Genomic DNA, 24,645 nt, shown 5'->3' with positions numbered 1-24,645 from the left:
GTAATTAATCATTCATTACAACTTTACTTGGCTTTACACTGCTTTCAATAGAACACCTGACAGAATATGAGATGTATTTTGAGTGAGTTTTGTAGTCAGGGACTCAAACTATAGTTAGTCTAGTCCACGTGTATGAAAACAATCTGTAAATTGCTGAGATCTGGTGCCTGAATTGGTACCTGATTTTTTAATACTAACTTAGATATGGCAGCTTATATATGCCAAGACCAAGAGGGTAATGCAACATCAATATTGTTTGAAATAATCTAAGATAGCTTACAAATAACATGCAAAGCAAGCAGATGGAGACTATTGCATTGTTGTGGCAGACTTTAGCCGCATGCCTTGGCATGCACTGCATTTAACCCCCAGCGGTGTCCTATCACTAAAGCTGCCACATCTAGGTTAATACTGGTCCAATCTAATTTAATTTTAAATTTACTAAAAAAAGTTATTCTCATAGATTTTTTTAAAACCAATGGTTTCTGAATTATTTAAGAAACAACATTTTAAATTGCCGTCATTTTGTTTTATGAATTTGAAAAATATTATCATAATTTTTTGTAGCTTTGTCTACTAGTTGTTATTAATGATTGTGCAAAGTTACAATTTTGTATGTTCAACCATTATTTAGAAAAAAAATAAGCGAAAAAAGCAAAATGGCCGCTGTGTGAGTAACTGAAGACTTCCGGACAATTTAAATAAGATATTCAGATTTCTTACCCAGGAATAATGCTCCACAGATTTGGAAGGGAGTTCTTAAACACTCTGTATAGTTCAGTATGGGATAACCATCTGGGGGAACTGTTGTAATTCTCATTAGGAAAAACTTTTCTTAAGCCAAAAATTATTAAATCCATTTTAAAAACCTAGAATTTTCTCAACCAGCTTCACTTTCGAAGTATACAATGTTTTCGAAATCAGAATTATATACCCTTATCAAATATAGTAAAATTTATCATTATTGTGCATAAAATAATTTTATCTTGTACAAATAACACGGTCAACATTCTTTACAACTTGAGTTCCACCTCAAATAAATATTTTCTATAATACTAACATTGGAACTATCAGAAGACAACTCATATACGAAAGCACTAAAATTATAAATGAAATCCCTCAACCAATTCCTGTGCCAGAATAACTAAGAAAATTAAGAAAATGATATCAACGATTTGGATTAAAAAGCAATTATTTTTCCTACCTATAAGAAGCTATCACTTACGGCCGGTTTCCGAGCTCGGGATTCAGCCAAGTTCTAGACTTTGAAAAGCTGGAGTCAGAAAACTGGCTTTCCGAAACTGGGCGTACGGTAGTCGTAGTTTTTATGATAATATTTATTTTTATTTCTATAATTGGAGACGTTTTTCCTTGACGAAATGAAACATTTCTAAATAATTCAAAATAGCTGAAACTTAACACTATTTTCTCTTGTGTTCAATTTTCTAGTTTTTCGAAATTCAAACGTGGACTGCGACTACGCCCCGTTTTGAAAAGCAGATTCCAGCTGTTCAAAGTCTAGAACTTTTGGCTGAATCCCGAGCTCGGAAACCGGCCCTTAAAGTATTCTCCTGTTTTGTGGTCGCTTGCTGATACTCTGTAATACTTTCAAATTTCTTCTTATCCTGGCCACTAACAGTAGGACATGCATGATACACATGGTGTCATACAAGCTTCTTGCTTCGAGCAAAGTTTCTTGAGGTTAGGTTTTTGTCGTTTATTTTGTTTTTGCTGTTCTATTGAGTATAAATTATTCTTAGCTGTTCTATTTGAGAATAGATTATTTCCAATATTATTATTTGTAATTTTCCAGTGGTTTATCTATTGTCATGGATGTTATTCGATGTTAGAAGCCACTGCCTGTGTTTATATAATAAAGTTTATTAGTGTTTGACAGTTGTATTACGGTATGTAACAATTCAAACGTCCCACTCATATAGGTTAATAATTTCTAGAATAGCGGGGGTGATGACTCCGTCAGGTCACCAAATCGGACTTTTGAACCGGTGAGCTGAGAGAGAAAAAGTATAGAGACGAAACTAGAGGGAGATGTTTCGAGGCGCGCTAGAGGAAGGGTTGGCGGGAGATTGAGTTTATAGTGATGATGTGATTGAGGAGTGATTAGATTGAGAGAGAGAGTATAGATGTTGTTATGGTATATATGTTGTTAGAGTGTGATTGTCTTGGTGAATTTGCTTATTTAAAATTATCCTATAAAAGTAGCAGGGCCCATGACCCTGTAATATTACATTTTTTTTCTCACATTTGAATCGAATCTTCAATTCGAGATCTATGGAACTTTATAGTAAATGTCAGAGTCATCAATAGACGGACAAACTTTTTGATGGAGAATTTATTATCGTAAATGTTTGTTGCATTGTTCCATGGTGTCACCGAGGCAGGGTTAACAAATTACTGAATAAATAGTTTATTTAAATAGAATATATATATAAATTAAAATAACAGTTTCAAAATAAAGTTTTATTGAGAACAAATAAAATGTGAATTCTAAACTTGTAAGTTATAAATTTTTGGTGACGTGTCTGTAGCGTGGACAATGATTTTTTGAGGTCTCTCTGTTCTGGCTTGTAGCTTTTCCTGTTCTTTCTTCTTCTGAAAACATGGCTGGCTGTTGCGTGTGTAATTTTGTGCTCTGAATTATGTCTTTTAAGTGAATTTATTAATGTTTTAAATTGAGTTTTATACAAGTTTATTGTGTACTAGTTTGTTATTAAATAGCTGTTTGTATTTTCAAGCCAATAGCCACTGTGTTTCAACTGTAAACTAGATAAGTATTTTAGTTCGTAATAACTCTGAAATAATTAGGCTTAAGATATATTTTCTTTGTGTATTTGTGTAAATTCATCTGAAGATTATAAGTAAATTGCTCTGAAAACTGGATTTCTCATTCATAGGCAATAGACATTCAGTTTATCAAGAATCTATTTCATTGGAGCCGACAACTATCCTTAGGTGATAGGTGTTAAATGCTTCCAAACCGTTTAAGGAAAAATTGGTAGCACGGCAACCCCAAAAACCCTGTTACAGTATGTAAAATCTGACAAAGCATTATTGGAAGGGTTCCAGTTGATACTCGTTCCATTACTACGTAGACGTCATTTCGTCATTTTGTCTGTCTGCACTGTCCGGGGACGTCACAGTCACGGTTCCACGTCACTGTCATAATCAAGTTTGTTTTCTAATATTATTCGTCAACATTCGGGTTCCATTTAATATTTGTATTATTCAATTTTTTGGATTTATTTTGTCTTTTGGGCATCTTACTTTCTGGATATTTGCTATTTTTTCATCAAACGTTTGCAAACGTTTTGCTTACGTGTCTTGGCATTTCTGGCTTCTCTTTGTTAGTAGAGCGTCGGTCTGGCGTCTTATCTTTCTATGGTTTCTCGTTGGTGAGTGCACAACGCTTCGGTGTACTTCTCTTTCCCAAATCATCTGGTTTACTGTAGTTTTTAAATGTGAATTATTCCTTCAAATTAATCGTAATCTTAAATCTATAAATCTATTCAATCAATTGTGATTCAATATTCATCAATTTCTTTCAGTATTTACGTTGTAAACTTTGTCAAAGTTCCATAGTATTGTTGCGTCTTTGCCATCTTCTATCAACATGTTTGACATTTGAAATTCAATCTTCAATTTTATCATCTCTACCGTTTGGAATGTTCTGAAAATTCCACAACTGGAATTCGGATTATTTGTTGGAATTTACATGTTCTCTACATTTCCATGTGGAATTGCCTACTGTGTTGGACGCTTCCTTTGTGTCATCACTGGCAACATATCATCACTTGCTGATTCCTTTTCTTGGGGTACGTGGATTCCTTGCCTGTTGCCTGGCTGCAATCTTCCTCAAAATTTTATTAGGTTACGAAAATCGTTATTCAACTTCATACTCATGTATTGCATAAATGTTCAAAAATACTAGAAAATACGACAACTATCCTTAGGTTGATAGGTGTTAAATGCTATTCCAAACGTTTAAGGAAAAATTGGTAGCACGGCAAATGGTACGCCCTGGTGTGGGACTCAAACTACAAAATATATAGGTTATAAAAAAAATTATTGGTAGGATAGATATCTTGATAGATTGTGAATGGGGATGCTGCTGAGTGGGAAATCGGTTCAAGAAAGTTCAGGTTCTAATGAGTAAATATTTTTACGCAGTAGCAAGATGGAGAGCAATAAAAATAATGAAGTTTTATCCAGTGAAAACATTCAAAACTTAGATGAAGAATCACAAGATTTGACCTAACCTTAAACAATGACTCAAACGATAGTGTAGCTGTAAGTGAAAACGTTTCAAATGTAACAAGTCATGAGAAAGTAGTAGAAATATCAAATGAAACAAGTATGGTAGGAGCTAAAAATGATACAAATCTATAGCATCCTAACACAAAGATTTGATAATTTGAAACAAGAGCAAAATGCTAGGTTTGATGATATGAAGCAAGAATTTGCTAGCATAAGACTAGATCAGGTTAGTACAAAGCGGGAAATAAAAGAGATAAATGATACATTAAGTAAAAATCACAAAGAAATAGGTCATCTACAGCAGAAAACTAATGATCTTGAAACATCAATGTTAGATGTAGAAACATCAATGCAAAACAAAATCATTCAAGTTTCTGATAGGGTCAGTGAGGTTAATGAAAGAGTAAATAAAAATAAGATCATAGTTGAGCAACAAAATATGACACAAAATGCTATCAATGCAGAAAATAATGAAAGTATTAAGCATGTTGAAAAAGAGGGTGTAGAATTAAACGAAAAAGTAGACAAGAAATCAAGGTATTATCCTCTTTGAAAATAGATTGTCAAGAAAATACAGCTGCTATAACTGAGGTTAGAAAAAACATAAATAAAATTACATGTCAACAAACCGATGTGTAATCATACTGGTAACAATAGTAATTCGATAGGTTTGAATTCCAAATGCAAATTGACAAAAAGAATCCAATGCATTTCTTAGTAAACTTGACCGAGTATCTTGAGAGAAATGAAATCACAAACTGGATCAAAATTAAGGGTATTTTGGAAAACAATTTTAATTCAAATTTTGCTCATCGTGATTGGTGGATTTTCATCCGTTTTGATATAAATAACTTTGAAGAATTTAAAGAGAAATTCATTGCTAGAATGTGGTCAGACAACATTCAGTCATCTGCTAGAGATGATTTGAGATTTGGAAAATATAAGCCAAACTTATCTAAGAATCTTACTGAGTATTATATTCTCGTTTCAACATTGCTAAGAATCTATTCCAGCCTTAGATAAAGATACTATTTTCAAGTTTTTGAAAGGTCATTGATGAAACCATATCTACAGCTGCTATTATTCGTAACATTAAGACTAGTGATGAGTTTATTTGTTTGTTGAATGAGTTTGACAATACTGACACTTACAAAGTAAACAGACAAATGTCCCGTGATCATAACAATGCTCAAGCTGGAAGTCAAAATAAAACAATAAGTTTTCATCAGAGTGAACATAGGGATGATAGAAATAGGTCTCAGAATTCAAATGGTGTGATGTTTCATGATAATAATAAGCAGTATCAAGGAGGTAGGAATTATTTCCAAAATCGACGGTACCAAAAGGACCAAACAATAATGGTCATAGAGATCAAAATTTTCAGCATAATTCAGAGATAATAGAAATCATCAACTTGGAATTCAAATCAATCAAATCCAAATCGACCAGCTAACAACTACCAGTTAGATTTCAGCCTACCACCGCCAGGTTATATGCCTGCTCAAACTTCAAATCAGACAAATGCAAATCGTCCAAGACATAATGCTCCTTTAAACTAATAATGGGACGACGAAACGACAGCCCTGCTCTCCCAGTTAAGGAAAGGTCAATTTTGATATAACTGTAGACATGAATAAAATAAATTTGATTCTGAAACTTCAAACAGTTTGAAGTAAGAAAGCCAGAATTAATCAGTCAAATTCATGTGCAAGAAAATAGCTGTAAGAATTTAAGTAATGAAGTAATGCCTAGTTATCAAGAAAGTCATATTAAAGCATCAAGTGTAAATATGGTACATACTCCAGAAATTCAGGTAGATGAAGCTATGAGTAAATCTGAAATTGTTTGTCAAGAAGAACCATACATGATAGGTTGTATTTTTAATGAACAAGAGAATACTCCACCCACTGGATATGACTTAGCAGAAATAGAAGTACAAATTTTCAATAAGAAATATCAAATGATTATTGACACGGCTCTGAGGTAAATGTAATTAATGAGAAACTTGTTGATGAAATGAAGAAAAACAATCTCAAGTTGAACTTGGTACCAGCTCCTAATGTAAGTATAGTTGTAGCTACTGGTATGAGACATAAGAAGATAATAAACAGATTATGTTAGAGGTATTTTTTGGTAAGTTAGAATTGCCAATAGTTTTCTTATAGTTCAAGATTTAAATGTGGATATTTGGTGGGTTGTGATTTCTTAAAAGATGCTGGAGCAATATTGATTTTAATCAAAATATGATATCACTGAAAGATTGTTGTTTTCCATTTATAAAAAAGGATACCTTGAAGTACAATAGACTTTTTCATGTTAACATGGTAAGAGACCAAGAAACGTTTGATACTTTATGGAAGCAGCAGATTGATAATTTAAGATTACAGCTAAGCGATGAATCTCCTGAATTGGTAAACAAATTAATTGAAGTATTTGAAAATAACAAAGATATTTTCTCTGATAGTTCTGGATCTGCAAAAGACTATTTATGTCAACTTAAAATGAAAAATGATGTGAAATTAGATAAGAAGAGTTATCCGATTCCATATCAGTATAGAGATCAAGTCAAGAAAGAATTGAAGAAAATGTTAGATCAGAAAATCATTGAACCAGGTAGTTCTGAATACAAGCCCTATGGTAGTAGTGAAAAAACCAAACAATGAAATTCGATTATGTTTAGATGGAAGAGAAATAAATAAGTACATAATAAGGGATTTTACAGAAACTGAACCAATAGATAACTTGATCATACGTTTCAATAAGTGCAACTACATTAGCAGTTTTGATCTCACTCAAGGTTTCAATCAGGTAAAATTAACTGAAGATAGTAAAAAGTATGTAGCTTTCAATGTTTTTGGACAGACTTATCAATATACACATCTACCATTTGGATTGAATATTAGTGGTTCTGAATTTATCAAGTGCTTGTACAAAATGCTAGGTGAAGAGGTTTGTGAATTTACTATTGCTTATATTGATGATCTTGCCATTTCTAGTATATCTCTTGAACAACATATCAGTCGAATTGAATTATTATTCAATAAGTTGAGGGAAAGTAATTTGAAGTTGAAACTGAATAAATCGAAATTTATTGCAGATAAGATAAAGTATTTGGGTTATATTATAAGTAAAAATGGTATTGAAGCAGATGACTCTAAGCTAAATGCTATTCAGAAATTTCCCATTCCTCAAAATTTGAAACAATTGCAGTCATTCATAGGTCTCTGTAATTTTTACAGAAAGTTTCAGAAAAATTATTCATACTTGACAAATCGTTTTAAACATCTTCTATGCAAGAAAAATAAATTCATTTGGACTGAAAAAGATAATGATACCTTTCAAGAAATCAAAGATAGGTTCATCGACTGTGTGATCTTGAAACATCCTGATTATAACAAAAATTTCATTTTGGCCACTGATGCCAGTGATGTAGGAATTGCAGCTGAGTTATTTCAGGAAGGTGAAGATAAGGAACACTGTGTCATTGCATATGCTAGCAGAAGCTTAACGAAATCTGAATTAAATTACACAATATGTGAGAAAGAATGTTTAGCTGTATTATTTGGCTTGATGAAACTTCAAAATTATTTTGGTAATCAAAAAATAGTTGTCCGTACAGATCATAAAGCCTTGACCTTTTTAAAAAAATGTAAGATAGGACATGGTCGTTGGGAAGATGGATTCTTGCATTACAGAATTTTAATATTGAGTGGGAATTTGTAGCAGGAAAGGATAACATTGTGCCAGATATCATTTCTAGAACTGATTATGAAGGTAATTTAGAAAATCGAAATTCAAATGAATTCAAGGTATTGAATATCATTAAGAGTGATAACAAGTTAATCGAGATAGTAAAGAAGATCAAAGAAATTCAAAAAGATGATGTTTGGTTAAAAATGTAAGAGAAAAGTTGGAGACAGGTAATTTGAATATCAACAAATTTTTTAAAGTAAATGATGATCTTTTGTTCACTAGAAAATCTGGAAAGAATAGTTTTTGGAAAGTTTGTGTGCCTTCAGCACTGTATGAAGAATTGATAGTTGAATTTCATGAAAGATTAGGTCATGTAGGTATATCAAAAACATGCAAATTTATTGAAGAAACTTTTTACATAAAAGATTGTTACAGACTTGTTACCAAAACTATAAGATACTGTAAGTATTGTCAACTTGTAAAGACATCAAATGAAAAGAAATTATTAGAAATGCATACCATAATTTCTGAGAAAAAACATCACAAAGTGTTCATTGATGTCTATGGAGAATTACCAGGTGGCAAGTACAAATGGATGTGCATTATTCATGATGGCTTTACTAAGTTTACAAAGTTGTATCCTATAGTTAAGGCTAACGCTCATAATTTAGTAAAAGTTGTTGAGAAATATGTAAATGAATTTGGTAAATTTGAATATATAATCAGTGATAATGGTACTTGTTTTCAAAGCAGATTGTGGAAAGAATCTATGGAAAGATTAGGTATAAAATATTACTACATTTCAGTTTATCATCCCCAGGCAAATCTTAGTGAAAGACCATTGAAAGAGGTCAATCGCATATTGAGAACTTACGTTCCTGTAAATAAGCATAATATTGGTACAAGTATATTGATAAGGTTGAATTTGTCATCAACAACAATTTTCATGAATCGACTGGTCACATACCCATGGAGCTTATGATGAATCATAAATTGGCACATCTTGTTTTCAAATATATCAAATATCCTGTAGAAAATAAGTTTGAACTTGAAGAAGAAAGTATCAGAAACAAACGAATACTGTACAGAATAAAGAATAGAGGTGTCATCAGGAGATTCAAACAGAATATGCATAATAAACCCAAGTATAAATTCAAGTTGATGATCTAGTTGTAATTCGAAATTACATTTTGTCGAGCAAGCTGAAGAAGTTTTCTGCCAAGCTGTGTCCTAAATATCGTGGACCTTACATAATAAGAGATGATCTCAATAAAGGGTGTTTCAAACTGGAAGAGATAAGTACAGGTAAAATTGTGAGAGTCAATCAATATATGATGAAGAAATACCATCAGAAAGCACACAATGATTAGGAATCCTGTGTTATGCCGGGATTCAGAATAGCATAATCGCTACACAGTGTATGGTAAGAGTCCATAATTGTGTCTTTTTTCTTTCCTGTAGCCTATTTTCTTGGCCCTTAATCTTTTCAATTTTCGATTCTTTCCTGTCTTTGTGTAATGTTCAGTAAAATTCTTCTATGATGCATATCTTAACCAATCTTGTCCATAGTCATTTAAATTTGTATTTTTCTGAAATAATTTGGAAGTTAAAATAGTAGCTTATTTTCCTAATCTTAAATTGTTGATAAAACTTAACTTTTCTAAAATCTATCCATTGTTGTGTAAATAATTGTTTGCTTGCGGTATATTTTTTCATCATGTATTACATATTTTAATCATGTCTATTTTTTTTAGGTATCATATTAGGTAATTAGGTTTTTCAGAGCAATTTTGTCCCATGTTCTCATCTTTCATTGCATATTGTGCCATAAGCCATATGTAATTAGGTTATAGTTTTCTTCTGGGCTTTTAACCCATTTTGCATTTTATTTTTTTCTTTGCTGTCCAATACTTGGATTTTTGGTAGACAAGTAGGTGTGATTCTTTTAGAGGTGTGGGCGTGAACCACATACGGCTGGACTCGATTATCTGACCTACTTGTTTGCGATATAAAAACCTTATGACTGCAACAACAAATGTTTGTAAAACCTTTTGCATACTTTTGTTTTTGTGGTCCGATACTAGAGTCTGCTATCACATTGCCTTACAGACATCTAGGAACTATCCACCCAGTCACAATAGTCAACATTTTTTTCCTTCACCAGTTGTTTTTGTGGGAGTGATAGCTCACAATTATAACAAATTAGAGTCATACTTGGAATTTACAAAATTCCATAGTAGTATATTTTATTAAATATACTTCCTCATGAAAGTTCAGTACTGACATGTAGGATAGGCTCTAATTAATCTTTCTCTTCTTTGTATTGTTTTAGGGAATTTATTTACCCAGTTTTCTATTTCTCTTTTTGTATTTTTAGGGAACTTATTTACCCATTATTCATCTTGATCGTCTTGTATTATAATCTTGAAATGTTTGTACTTATTATACAGTCTTTAAATTTTAAATTATTTTAAAAAAAATAAATGGTTTAATTTAAAACGTTTTGTTATATTATAATTGAAATAAGTTTTTTGTGATTGATATCTTTTTCAAAATTTTTAAATTTGTTTGTTCTATAAATTTGATATGATTGATTATCGTTTGAAATGGATGCTGGAGTGTATGTAGAATTTTTAGTGGGGTTTGTTGATTAGAATTTTGCTGGTATGTGATTGTTTTTTGAGATGGAAACCCATTACTGCCTAAAGAAGGAATAACAGAGGTTATGGCTTAGAGAGGCAGTAATGAGATAATATTTTTGTGTTGATTACTTATGTTGATTGCCATAGATGCAAAAATAATGATTAATAATGTTGATTGCCATAGATGCAGATTACTTATGAATATTGTTTGCCTTTGAATTTCTACATAGGTGATTTTTTATGTGATACCAATATATCGTCCTTGAAATAAAATACATTATCAATTAGCAATTAAAAAAGGTGGGCAATCTCTTAAGAAATGAGTGTGTTCATCGATGTATTATCATATGAACTGAGTGGAATTCAATGAAAGCTCCCTAGTTTTGATTGATATTATTCTTTTCCGCAGTATTGTAATAATCAATAAATAAGATGGTCAATAATCGATAAATCAGATGTTTTATTCGGTTCCTTTACTGTATTGATGATTTTTTCAGCTGAGATTGAAGATGGACAACTATAGCGTGGAAGGGCGTGTGGGTGAAGGAGCCCATGGTCTAGTTCTCATGGCAAAGCATCTTCCTACAGGAAAGCAAGTTGCTCTCAAAAAAGTGCTCTTGAAGAAAATTGATGATGGCATCCCAAATTCCGTCGTCAGAGAAATTAAAGCTCTGCAAGAATTAGACTGTAAATTTGTAAGTATCCTATGCAACACTATCCGTACTATCGCAAAATAATATAAGTTTGACTAGTTATTACAGGTGAATATCTTTGATGATGAGGATAAACAATGCACTGAAGAATGAAAAATTCATGCGCATGCGTACTAGCTATTTCCTTTACATCATCTCAACTGATTTATATTGATTATTACTATCATTCAGTAATAATTTATTCTACTAACGTACCAAAACGACAAAAATTAACATATTATTTGTTTAGATATTTTGTGAAATGCTGGTACGGCTTCGCTAGATGACGATAGATGAACTATTATGGATGGTTTGACCAAAATTTATAGGTGTTCCATATATTTATGAAGGAAAAAATTCTCAAAAGATCATAATTATTTGGTCTATTAAAAACTGTGAACTATACACTTTCGATTTTTTACTTCAATATAGATATGTACGGTACCTAGTTTTATTGATTCAAGTAGATGCTGAACATGTTGTCTTTTAGATAAAACTTGAGTCTTGAAATCAATGTAGAATGTTTATAAAAAACTAAATAGAAAAGTGTGATGTATAAAAAGTAAGAAGAAAACTTTGAGATTGATAACATTTTTTAATTCATAATAGTATATTCATTCATAGTACCTATATAATTATTATATACTTTAAGATTATAAAAACTTGAATTTAATTAAACTTGACTTGAAATGTTCAAAATTGCCCATTTAGATCAAACGTTAAAAAATAACTTGATTTCAAGTAAACTTGACTAATGTAAACCCTATTTTATGAATGTTTGTTTGGGTGTTCGACGATAACTTTAGATTGCTTTCATCATCATCCAACGTCAAATTTTCAACCATTATACAGATTGGCCATCAATATTGACTCATTTCTTCGTCTTTTTTTTAACAGTATAACATTGAAGGGCATAGGAAGAATATCTTTAAAAATCGCAAATGAGCTGTCAGCTGGATTATGAATTGCATGTAATTAATCATTCATTACAACTTTACTTGGCTTTACACTGCTTTCAATAGAACACCTGACAGAATATGAGATGTATTTTGAGTGAGTTTTGTAGTCAGGGACTCAAACTATAGTTAGTCTAGTCCACGTGTATGAAAACAATCTGTAAATTGCTGAGATCTGGTGCCTGAATTGGTACCTGATTTTTTAATACTAACTTAGATATGGCAGCTTATATATGCCAAGACCAAGAGGGTAATGCAACATCAATATTGTTTGAAATAATCTAAGATAGCTTACAAATAACATGCAAAGCAAGCAGATGGAGACTATTGCATTGTTGTGGCAGACTTTAGCCGCATGCCTTGGCATGCACTGCATTTAACCCCCAGCGGTGTCCTATCACTAAAGCTGCCACATCTAGGTTAATACTGGTCCAATCTAATTTAATTTTAAATTTACTAAAAAAAGTTATTCTCATAGATTTTTTTTAAAACCAATGGTTTCTGAATTATTTAAGAAACAACATTTTAAATTGCCGTCATTTTGTTTTATGAATTTGAAAAATATTATCATAATTTTTTGTAGCTTTGTCTACTAGTTGTTATTAATGATTGTGCAAAGTTACAATTTTGTATGTTCAACCATTATTTAGAAAAAAAATAAGCGAAAAAAGCAAAATGGCCGCTGTGTGAGTAACTGAAGACTTCCGGACAATTTAAATAAGATATTCAGATTTCTTACCCAGGAATAATGCTCCACAGATTTGGAAGGGAGTTCTTAAACACTCTGTATAGTTCAGTATGGGATAACCATCTGGGGGAACTGTTGTAATTCTCATTTAGGAAAAACTTTTCTTAAGCCAAAAATTATTAAATCCATTTTAAATAAACCTAGAATTTTCTCAACCAGCTTCACTTTCGAAGTATACAATGTTTTCGAAATCAGAAATTATATACACCTTATTAAATATAGTAAAATTTATCATTATTGTGCATAAAATAATTTTATCTTGTACAAATAACACGGTAAACATTCTTTACAACTTGAGTTCCACCTCAAATAAATATTTTACCTATAATACTAACATTGGAACTATCAGAATACAACTCATATACGAAAGCACTAAAATTATAAATGAAATCCCTCAACCAATTCCTGTGCCAGAATAACTAAGAAAATTAAGAAAATGATATCAACGATTTGGATTAAAAAGCAATTATTTTTCCTACCTATAAGAAGCTATCACTTACGGCCGGTTTCCGAGCTCGGGATTCAGCCAAGTTCTAGACTTTGAAAAGCTGGAGTCAGAAAACTGGCTTTCCGAAACTGGGCGTACGGTAGTCGTAGTTTTTATGATAATATTTATTTTTTATTTCTATAATTGGAGACGTTTTTCCTTGACGAAATGAAACATTTCTAAATAATTCAAAATAGCTGAAACTTAACACTATTTTCTCTTGTGTTCAATTTTCTAGTTTTTCGAAATTTAATTCAAACGTGGACTGCGACTACGCCCCGTTTTGAAAAGCAGATTCCAGCTGTTCAAAGTCTAGAACTTTTGGCTAAATCCCGAGCTCGGAAACCGGCCCTTAAAGTATTCTCCTGTTTTGTGGTTCGCTTGCTGATACTCTGTAATACTTTCAAATTTTCTTCTTATCCTGGCCACTAACAGTAGGACATGCATGATACACATGGTGTCATACAAGCTTCTTGCTTCGAGCAAAGTTTCTTGAGGTTAGGTTTTTTTCGTTTATTTTTTTTTTTGCTGTTCTATTTGAGTATAAATTATTCTTAGCTGTTCTATTTGAGAATAGATTATTTTTCCAATATTATTATTTGTAATTTTCCAGTGGTTTATCTATTGTCATTGGATGTTTATTCGATGTTAGAAGCCACTGCCTGTGTTTATATAAATAAAGTTTATTAGTGTTTGACAGTTTTGTATTACGGTATGTAACAATTCAAACGTCCCACTCATATAGGTTAATAATTTCTAGAATAGCGGAGGTGATGACTCCGTCAGGTCACCAAATCGGACTTTTGAACCGGTGAGCTGAGAGAGAAAAAGTATAGAGACGAAACTAGAGGGAGATGGTTTCGAGGCGCGCTAGAGGAAGGTTTGGCGGGAGATTGAGTTTATAGTGATGATGTGATTGAGGAGTGATTAGATTGAGAGAGAGAGTATAGATGTTGTTATGGTATATATGTTGTTAGAGTGTGATTGTCTTGGTGAATTTGCTTATTTAAAATTATCCTATAAAAGTAGCAGGGCCCATGACCCTAAAAACCTGTTCACAGTATGTAAAATCTGACAAAGCATTTATTGGAACGGTTCCACTTTGATACTCGTTCCGTTACTACGTAGACGTCATTTCGTCATTTTGTCCGTCTGCACTGTCTGGTGACGTCACAGTCACGGTTCCACGTCACTGTCATAATCAAGTTTGTTTTCTAATATTATTCGTCATATTATTCGTTGTTCCAATTTTAATATTTGTATTATTCAATTTTTTGGAATTTATTTTGTCTTTTGGGCATCTTACTTTCTGGATATTTGCTATTTTTTCATCAAACGTTTGCAAACGTTTTGCTTACGTGTCTGGCATTTCTGGCTTCTTCTTTGTTAGTAGAGCGTCGGTCTGGCTTCTTATCTTTCTATGGTTTCTCGTTGGTGAGTGCACACCGCTTCGGTGTACTTTCTCTTCATCCAAATTCATCTGGTTTACTGAACGTTTTTAAATGTGAATTACTCCTTCAAATTAATTCGTTATCTATAAAATCTATAAAATCTATTCATCAATTGTGATTCAATTATTCATCAATTTCTTCATGTATTTACGTTGATAAACTTTGTCAAAGTTCCATAGTATTGTTAGCGTCTATTGCCATTCTTCTATCAACATGTTTTAGACATTTGAAATTCAATCTTTCAATTTCATCATCTCTACCGTTTTGAAATCGTTCTGAAAATTCCACAACTTGAAATTCGGATTATTTGTTTGGAATTCTACATGTTCCTGCTCACATTTCCATTGTTGGAATTGCCTACTGTGTTGGACGCTTCCATTCTTGTCATCACGTGGCCATCATATCATCGCTTGCTGATGTCCTGTTCCTTGGGGTACCGTGGATTCCTTGCCTGTCTGCCTGGCTGCATCTCTTCCTCAAAATTTTATTCAAGTTACGAAAATCGTTTTATTCAACTTTCATTTACTCATGTATTGCATAACTGTTCATGAAAATACTAGCGGCGTGTCGATACTGGACCACGTTGTTCTCTATTTCTAATTCAAACATTTTAATGTGCATTCATATGATTTTTGTAGCTATCATTCAACTTTTACGGCAATTAAAAACATTTAATTGTCCATACTTTCGGCAATCGAGCCTATGTACATGAATTCAATATGTTACAGTGTATGTCTCATTCAGAGCACTGTCCTACATTATTTCAAAGTTATAATATGTATTCATTGTATTTGATAGCTACCCTTGGCTTGCAAGCGTAATCTCATATTTGAGTTGTTCAATTGATGTCTAACTTGACATTCAATTCATTGAAGGCCTATGTCGCCTGTATTCAACATTGACAATTATTTCATTGTATTTGATAGCTACCCTTGGCTTGCAAGCATAATCTCATATTTGAGTTGTTCAATTGATGTCTAACTTGACATTCAATTCATTGAAGGCCTATGTCACCTGTATTCAACATTGACAATTATCACATTGTATTTGATAGCTACCCTTGGCTTGCAAGCGTAATCTCATATTTGAGTTGTTCAATTGATGTTTAACTTGACATTCAATTCATTGAAGGCCTATGTCGCCTATATTAATATACTCAATATTAACAATTATTTCATTGTATTTGACAGCTATCCTTAGCTCACAAGTGTTATTTTAAGGACACTGACGCCTATTTCAATGTGTATGACATTGACCTTGGAACTTGCTTATATTAATGTCAGCTAAGACATTCTCATTCTTGACCTTATTTGTACTAGTGTCAATCAAAATATTTAATCATTTCAATATATAGAGCATTATCTACATCTCATTGTTATTTGTTATTATTTTTTTTAAAATCATTAAGATTGAATTTTTCAGCAGTAACTTTATTATTGTATCATTTAAAATTTTCTATTCTCAATTCAGGTATTATTGACAGTACCTTATCAATATTGTTGTCAGTCGTCAATGGTCATTAGTGTCATTGACCTAAATTCATTTAAATTTTGTTATCGCTTATTTTCTAACGGTTTTATTACATGTTGTAATAAAATTCATCTAAGGATTTTATTCGATTTAATCTACTTACACTTGTTTTTGTATGTGGCCATCTGCCAATTATTTTATTAATATTAAATCTCAACTTGTTGACTCATTTTGTCTTTTATTGGCGTACTCACCACACTTCAAGCTATCAGTTTTTTATGCACAGAATTCAGAGATTTATTTGTAGGTATTAATACCAACTATCATTCACAGTCCACTGCCCTGACTTTGGATTCTGTCACAGTATACATACAGTATGGAAACTTGGCTAGTACCCTGTCGCAAAAATCCGCCATCTTGTTAGGAAGCGCCGCATTGTAAAGCCTAGGTTAGGGAACTATAAAATAGTCTTTATATAGTTCCTTAGCCTAGGTTTCTCTGAACCACGCAACGTCACTGCGTGATGCGGGATGCGCGATGACATAATCACGCAAAAGTCTGCTGCAGCCACTGAACCCTATACTAACTGGAATGGACTAGCAACACAAAGAAAGTGAGGCAGCTGGTAAAGATAGGCAACCCGCATTGCTGTGGGATTCGTCATTTTGTAACACATTGGCTCTTATGGGAAAATGCATTGCACAGTTTCAAATTCTATTTTATTTCTATATTGTATGTCTTATTCCATGGGAGCGTTATTTTTCCTTTATTAAGCAGTTCATTGTTAACTTTTTGAGAGCAAAAATAATGAAATAGGTTGAGTATGAATAAAGAAAAGATTTTTTCATTTGTGACTGCCGTAATTTTAGTATTGTCAGATTTCAGAGAAGTGTATCATTTATTAATTTTTATTTATTCAACAAGGACAAATATAAACTGTCATGAAATGATTGGGAATGAAAAAACAGGCTCATAGTCCTTATTATTTCAATCACGAATTTTGTTCGTACACAGTCCAAAGGAGGGCTGTGTTTGATTGAAACTATCAAACACAGTCTTATGTTTATTTTCATATGATATACTATTGTTTTTCGGATTATATGATTCATTGTTTATGGGAATATCTCAATTTAATAATATAGGCCCACTTACAGCAGGCTATGAATGTAGAATTATGTAGGTGTGCATTGGTGTAATTTCAAATCATGTAAGAGTGGGAGTTTCAGAAATGAAGCAAATAACGAAAAAACATTTTATTATATTATATGACTATGATAAGCAAACAGTAAAATATGCTACATAATTACCAGAGTAAAATGAAGAATTTGAAATTTAAAGGTTTCAAAAATTAATTACAATTCAGCTGATAACAATCTCATATTTTTTACAATAAAAGTGAGTGAATAAAATGAATTATGTGGACTCATGATGATTCAATAACACAGGATTATTGAATAATTATGTAATGATAGCAATATACTAGGCATTCTGATAACATTTCAAATCATGTAGGCTAAGTGTGGGATTTTCAGAAATGATGCAAAGAAATCTATGAAGAAACATTTATTATAATTATTACCATATGATAAGCAAACAGTAAAATATGCTAAATAATTATTATAATATTGTAAATTGAACGATTATTTATTTGAAACGGAAAGGTTTCAAATATTAATCACAATTCAGCTGATAGCAATATCATATTTTTCAAAATAAAAGTAGGTACCTACCTAAAATAAATTATGTCATCTCATGATGATAACACAGAATTATTAATCATTATTGTATTTATTCTTTTTTGAATAAGGATTAATTTGTTCTTCAACTATGTTTCTTTATTTTAGATGCTATAAAGTAGGTCTAAATTTTCAATTAGCATAGAAACTATCACCGTATACTAGGAATATAACCAAATTTGTTGTTTTATTTTTGGTCAAATAAACTGATCAATATAGAAAAAAATATTGGAAATGTATGTAAAACAAAAAGGTTTCTTCAAATTAATTAATAGACTAAAAATGTTTGACTTAACTGTGAAATGGTATTTTATTTCCTTTAACATGCCCATTCTTGCATCCAAATGCAACACAATACATCACCATTTCTCGGTCGTATTTTTATTCAATTCTATGCATTTTAGGACAAATACATCACAATATTTAAGAGAAAAGGTTGTGATCTAATACTGATAGCCCTAATACTCATTCAAATCCATTTTTCAACTTTAAAAATGAATAATCGTACTCAAGAGCTGCAACAACCTGCTTTAATGTATGAGTATGAGAGAGAAGGGAATCCCACACGGTAGGCCTGTCTCACTCACTCCGCCTTACACACTTTTGGCTGTAGCTTAGCATTGGACAGCCCGTTCCAGTTAGTATACAGTTCACTGGCTGCAGCTAGGGAACTATAAAATAGCTGCAGCTATTGATACGGTTGTTTTTTCTCTGACTTCACGCGCGCAATTCTCTGTGATTCCCGCCAATTCAACAATGCGTGATTTATGGTAGGTTCGGATGGTAGATTTGATGGTAGGTTCGGATCACTATAATGATCCAGATCAATTGATCTCGTTCACTGCCACGAGCCAATCAGAAGACCAGGATTGGAACTTCCCAAGGTCACGTGACGTGTCTAGTATTTGCGCCATAGTAAAAAGCATTGGTTAGATAGGCGTTTTATTGACAGTTTCAATTCTGTACCTATTCTGTAACCTGGTGGTGGCAGCGCTACTGAAGAGCACTGCCATGCTCGCCATGCACGCTACAGGTATCAATATTGATTCACATGTATAATAATGAAATAATGAATATCAAACACAAATTATGTGGAAGTGGGAGAATCTATTAATTTTGTTTATTCGACAGAGGCTGGCTCAAACAGCACTCTGGTTTGTGGACTGTATCAATTACATCGAGAACTTTTTGGGGTTGTCTGGCGTCGGGTAGCAAGTTGAACAATTTAAATGGGTAAGTGCACAATAACATAGGCCTACCTTCATGTCCAAATCCTCCTTGCTTCTAGGATCCCGGGTCCAGATCACGATACAAGATGAGATGACACTTGTAATAAATCACAATAAATCAATAGATCACTTTGCAAAAATCGACATTACAAGAAGTGAGCTGTTCGATTGGCTGGCAAACGACAACTGGTGCAATTATGCTATGCGCATCACCCTTCAATTGCCCCCTCCACCACACAATGCCAGACAACAAAGGGGAACATTGATATAATGTCCGAACAAATTTATTTAGAAAATTCTTAGAAATTCACAACTTGCTCGTTACATTTACTTCTGCAATACATTTTGAATTGTTTCTGGTTGTAGGTAATGAAACTGCTGGATTTCTTCCCACATGGCATGGGCTTCATTCTGGTGTTTGACTTCATGCCTTCCGGACTATGGGAAATGATTCATGACATGGATAATAAACTAGAAGAAGGCCAGATCAAATCCTACATGCAAATGCTACTGAAAGGTGTGGAGTATCTGCACAATCATTCAATAATGCATAGAGTGAGTACATAATCCATTTGAATAGTTCTCATTGTATCTATATCATCCATTCAAAATACACCATGCCCGGTTTCACCAACCTTGATCAAATATAGCCTAGCCATTGTCAATTATACATTGATACATGGGTTACAATATCATTCTCAACCATGAATGATTGGGAAAGGAACAACAGCCTCAAAGCCCAAAACTGTTCCTTCCCCAAATTTAGATAGAAATTGTCCAAAAATACCTAGGTTATGTTTACACTTCACGATTTTTGTCCAATTTTGAGTCCAAAATATTTATAAACTAGGAATTTAAACCATAAATTAGTCCATAGTCAAAATTTGATCACTCATTCAAACATACAACTGTTCCACCAACCTCGGGATTGATCAAAACTCCGTAGGTCAAATCTGAACATGGTCAACTGTTGTAATTCAGATTACTGTACTTTTTTCTGTGTTTACTGTACTGATTTTTCTTCATATTTATTATTATGGGGTGGGCCCCCAGGGCCCCCTTCTTATATATGCCCCTGTCAGAGACATTTTGTATAGTCACACATCTATAATAATTTATAATAATATTTCAAATATGAATTGACTACTCTCGTACAAAGAGATTCACAAATCACCATCAATTTTGACAATTTTTTTCATGAACAAAAGAACATTCCAATTCTAATGAGATACATTGTAGCAGCAAGGTTGATATAAGGATTGAATAATATAAGCCTACTTTGTAATAAAAGAGTAAAGAAAATCTTTTTTAATATCTTCCTTTATTTTCTATACTATAATAATTTACTAATTAAAAGGTTCCGAGAACGAACCCAATAAATAACTTAAATAAATAATGTAATATTACACTTTTTCTCAATTAAAATCAAATTTTCAATACGATATTTGAAATATTAATAAAACTTGATAGCGAATATCGGTGTAATCGATATACGGACTAAACTTTTCACAGGGAATTTATCATATATACTAGTGTTGAACTTTTCACTGAATCACTGTAACAAAGTTCTATTTCTGAATAAACAGATAATTCTAAACAATATAAGGGTTAATTAAATTTAAAATAACTTTAAAAATAAAGTTTTATTGAGTATAATAAATGAAATTTGTAGAGTTGTTTTCTTCATCAGTGAGGTTGGCATTGATGACGTTTTTAAGATGTGTCTTTTAAGAAAGCAAGTCATTTTCGCTCTCAGGAAAAATGGCTGCTGGCTGAAATAGAATCGTTTTTGTCCTGTTGAAAATTTTCTGTTTATGTGAAATTAAAATTGTTTTTACTTGAGATCTGAATAATTTTATCATTTTCTAAATGTGTGTTGAATGTATCGTGTAATTTTGAAGTCTGTAGCCAAACAAATGAATTCAATATGAAGAGATAAGTATTTTAGCTTGTAAGATTCTATGTTCAAGTGTCAAATCGTTTTGTTCAGTAAATTTTTGTTGTAAATTGCCCAAGTATTATTGAAATTATAATTTAATTTTGCTCTGAACTGGATTTCTTATTCATAAGCATTAGATCCATTCATGATATATCAAGATATAAGCTTATTAGGAACCGATGACTTTCCTTAGGTGATAGGTGATTGCTGTCCAAACTATTAGGATAAATTGGTAGCACGTCAATAACTACAACTAAATTCAATTGCACTAAAAATTTTTCATTGCATCAAAAACATAACCCACAAACAGCAAGGAAATTAATTGAACCAGTCTTTTGACTGTGTTCAAATAATTTGATCACCCGTTTGGCGGCAGTCAAACTTAACCATTGATTTGACCGTGGTTGAACATAACTGGTGTTGGTGGAACGGATTATTGCTGATTTGATCATCAAATAGATTTTAACCATGTTCAAATGCCTTGACCAAGGTTGGGAAAAGGGGCATAACAATGTCAATTCGAATCAGAAAATCCACTTGCTTGGAGTTGATTTAATGTTTTATAGAAATAAAGAAAACAATTAGGCATGGTTAGGACTTGTATATCTTCTTGACCTCGAACATAATTATAAGAACTTATGGAAATTGATTATGAGCAATAATAATAAATCAATAAAATGTTATTTATTGGTTTGATTGTGTAAGTCACTTCACTTCAAATGTTTAACCAGCGTTTCTGTTGAAACATTCAATCAAAACAAACTTAAATCCTCTTTCAATTATTGATATAACAGGACCTGATAAAGAAAACGCAACTTCACATAGTGAGCGGTTTTGGCCAATTGAAAAACATTCATTAAGCATAACTGCTGAGTATTTATTTTATGATTGAATAGTTTGAACGCATTGCTAACAATTTTTACAAAAATATCACTCTCCTACTCTAGCTTTGTTTGTATCCTACTATAAGGAATCAAAAGTTGAATACTATTATTATTTATCTATTTAGTGGTATGGCTTGTATAAAAAAATCAACAGTTATAATAAATAAATGAATAAAACATAGATGTATATAAGACATTCAAATCTCTCATCCAATGGATTATTCCTAGATTCATGAAATAAAATTTCAGTTCCCCATAAGAAAAAGAGCCAAATTGACTCATTTTATTTTATAAACTGTGAGCTGCTGGGTCATACGATTTCCTTCAAACAATAAAGGAATTAGAGATCAATTCTTTGACAGTCAAAAATGTGATAGAAATAATTTATATCTTAATTGGAAATACCAGTGAAATGAAGTATTCAAAGTATTAACAAAATACAATGTACTTCCTTCCCAAAGTTCTTTGCTGGAAGTTCACCACTTGTGCGAGAGATCGCCCCACTGAAGGATAGTCCGATACAGGTATATTGATTGCACTCCCTAAATATATAGCCTAACCAACCCTTGAATAGTGGAATGTCAGAGCTAGGAAGACAGCAGAAGAAAAGGCATTCTTCCACTATTGTCTATTATTAGTAGCATTCCTCTACTAAAAATAACAGTCAAGAGGTTTGGTTTGTCAATATTCCCAGATAGGTGACGATGTTTCTACAAAATTAGTCTTCATTTCTTTTCTAGGAGAGTGCGGTATTACTTAATCTCGTTGGCTAAGTTATTAATATTTGACTCCCAAGTATTGTGTATATAACTCTTATAAAGTGAGAGGATCGCCTAACATGGAGAAACCCAGAAATAGAGTATCCTACTGTTCCCACAAAAAAATCAGCAATAGGTACCCTTTCCTTTGATGCTACGATGTAGAGTGTCAATGAAGCTATTATAAAGTGTCAATATGAGCTATACGGAAATAAACTAAGGTTTACGAAGGTAATGTAGGTTTACTAGGGTGATCAAGGTTTACTTTCTAATACTAATAACTCATTTTGACACTTGATTAGCCGAAAACGGCAAAAAATAAAAGTGTGCTAGTGATTCAATGTAATAATAATTATCAGATCAAGCTGATTAAAAAAAAGTCTTATAATTATAATATGTAAGATCATTTTTATAGTTTTGTTGATTTCTTGATCCATTCTCGAACAATAACAATAAATTAACAATCATCCACGGTACATATATATATTTTTTCAAAATCCTATTGAACTTAGCAATCGTGAAAGTATAATGAGGTCATTGCATTTATCTCTGTCTCGCTTTTAGGTTTATTCAACATTTTGTAGTAGCAATGCAATTGGATGTTATACTTATACTCTGATTGATAATAATTATTCATATTGAATGAAAAAGACTAAGAAATTGTCAAAAAATTGAAAATTTCTTAGTCTTTTTCATTCAATATGAATAATTACCACAATATCAATTTCTCAATTACACAAAAAGAAAAAAAAATTAGTATTTAGCCTTCCGGGACGCGCGCCTATTTTTGTAACACGAGGACGCGCGCGTTGTACTTTATACAACACTTGGTTCCTTCATTAAAATAGCTACTATATCAATTTATATGTGCAACTTCTACCATTATTTTCATTACAAGACTATTTTTGAATGTTAGTATGATATTTTTAGTATGTTTTGGATTTTTAATAACTATTAGAGGGAACTAAAAAAAATAATGGTTATGTTAGAAAACTTTGAATACACATAGTAGAAACTCCGTACAGAAACATACTATTCATTCAATGTTTGAAGCTCTTTTTCATTTCTCAATTTTTGTTTGTTCAGGCCACTTTAGTTCTATTCGATTGTAAACAATCTCGTTCTCTTTTGAATTGAGGTGCTAAAGATACAATATGCTGGTTAGTGCAATATAAAATCTCATCAATCATATCAAGGCTGATAACTGATAAAAATGCTTCAACTTCATCTTTTGCATTCTTAGCCCCTTCTTTGTACCAGGGAGAATTTTTAATATTTTCATTCTTAGTCTTGCTGGTTGTTGCTACTTCAGGTATACATCAGATTGTTCCACCATCCTTCCCAAGAATAAACTCAATATCATCATGTTCGGGATAATTTTCATCAACGAAATTACTGGTTTCTCATTCACTTCCAATGCCACCTTCTACTTCACTATCATCCGAAAATTCGTTGTATTCTATCACTTCCTCACTGTCATCTGAAAAGTCAATGTTTTGCTCATCTTCTGAACTACTTTCATTGAGGAGTCGGTCTATTTCACTTGTTCTTAGAACATCTGACATCATGAAAATTGTCAAAACTGTTCATAATTAAAAAATTAATAACTCATCTGAACCTAACGGTACAATCACACTCACTTTCGAAAAATGGACCACTAGACTTCAAACTTTACACTAAGCTAG

General features: G+C 32.2%; 1 protein-coding gene across 3 annotated transcripts in view; it reads left to right on the top strand.

The window, feature by feature from the left end:
• LOC111044477 (cyclin-dependent kinase 20) overlaps positions 1-24,645 on the top strand; it is a 138,894-nt gene that overhangs the window by 10,686 nt on the left and 103,563 nt on the right. The window contains exons 1-2 of one of the 3 annotated variants that reach the window (XM_039427490.1): positions 11,090-11,305; positions 19,746-19,934. In XM_039427490.1, coding sequence (XP_039283424.1) covers positions 11,120-11,305; positions 19,746-19,934 — 375 coding nt within the window. In that variant the 5' untranslated portion in view covers positions 11,090-11,119. Of the gene's footprint in view, positions 1-11,089; positions 11,306-18,839; positions 18,921-19,745; positions 19,935-24,645 lie in introns of those variants that run through there. The other 2 variants (XM_039427491.1, XM_039427489.1) reach the window with 2 other exon arrangements.

The sequence above is a fragment of the Nilaparvata lugens genome, chromosome 4, assembly GCF_014356525.2.
Source record: "Nilaparvata lugens isolate BPH chromosome 4, ASM1435652v1, whole genome shotgun sequence".
Classification (NCBI taxonomy): domain Eukaryota; kingdom Metazoa; phylum Arthropoda; class Insecta; order Hemiptera; family Delphacidae; genus Nilaparvata; species Nilaparvata lugens.
Note: the sequence above shows the minus strand (reverse complement) of the source record. Positions and strands in the feature narration are given on the sequence as shown.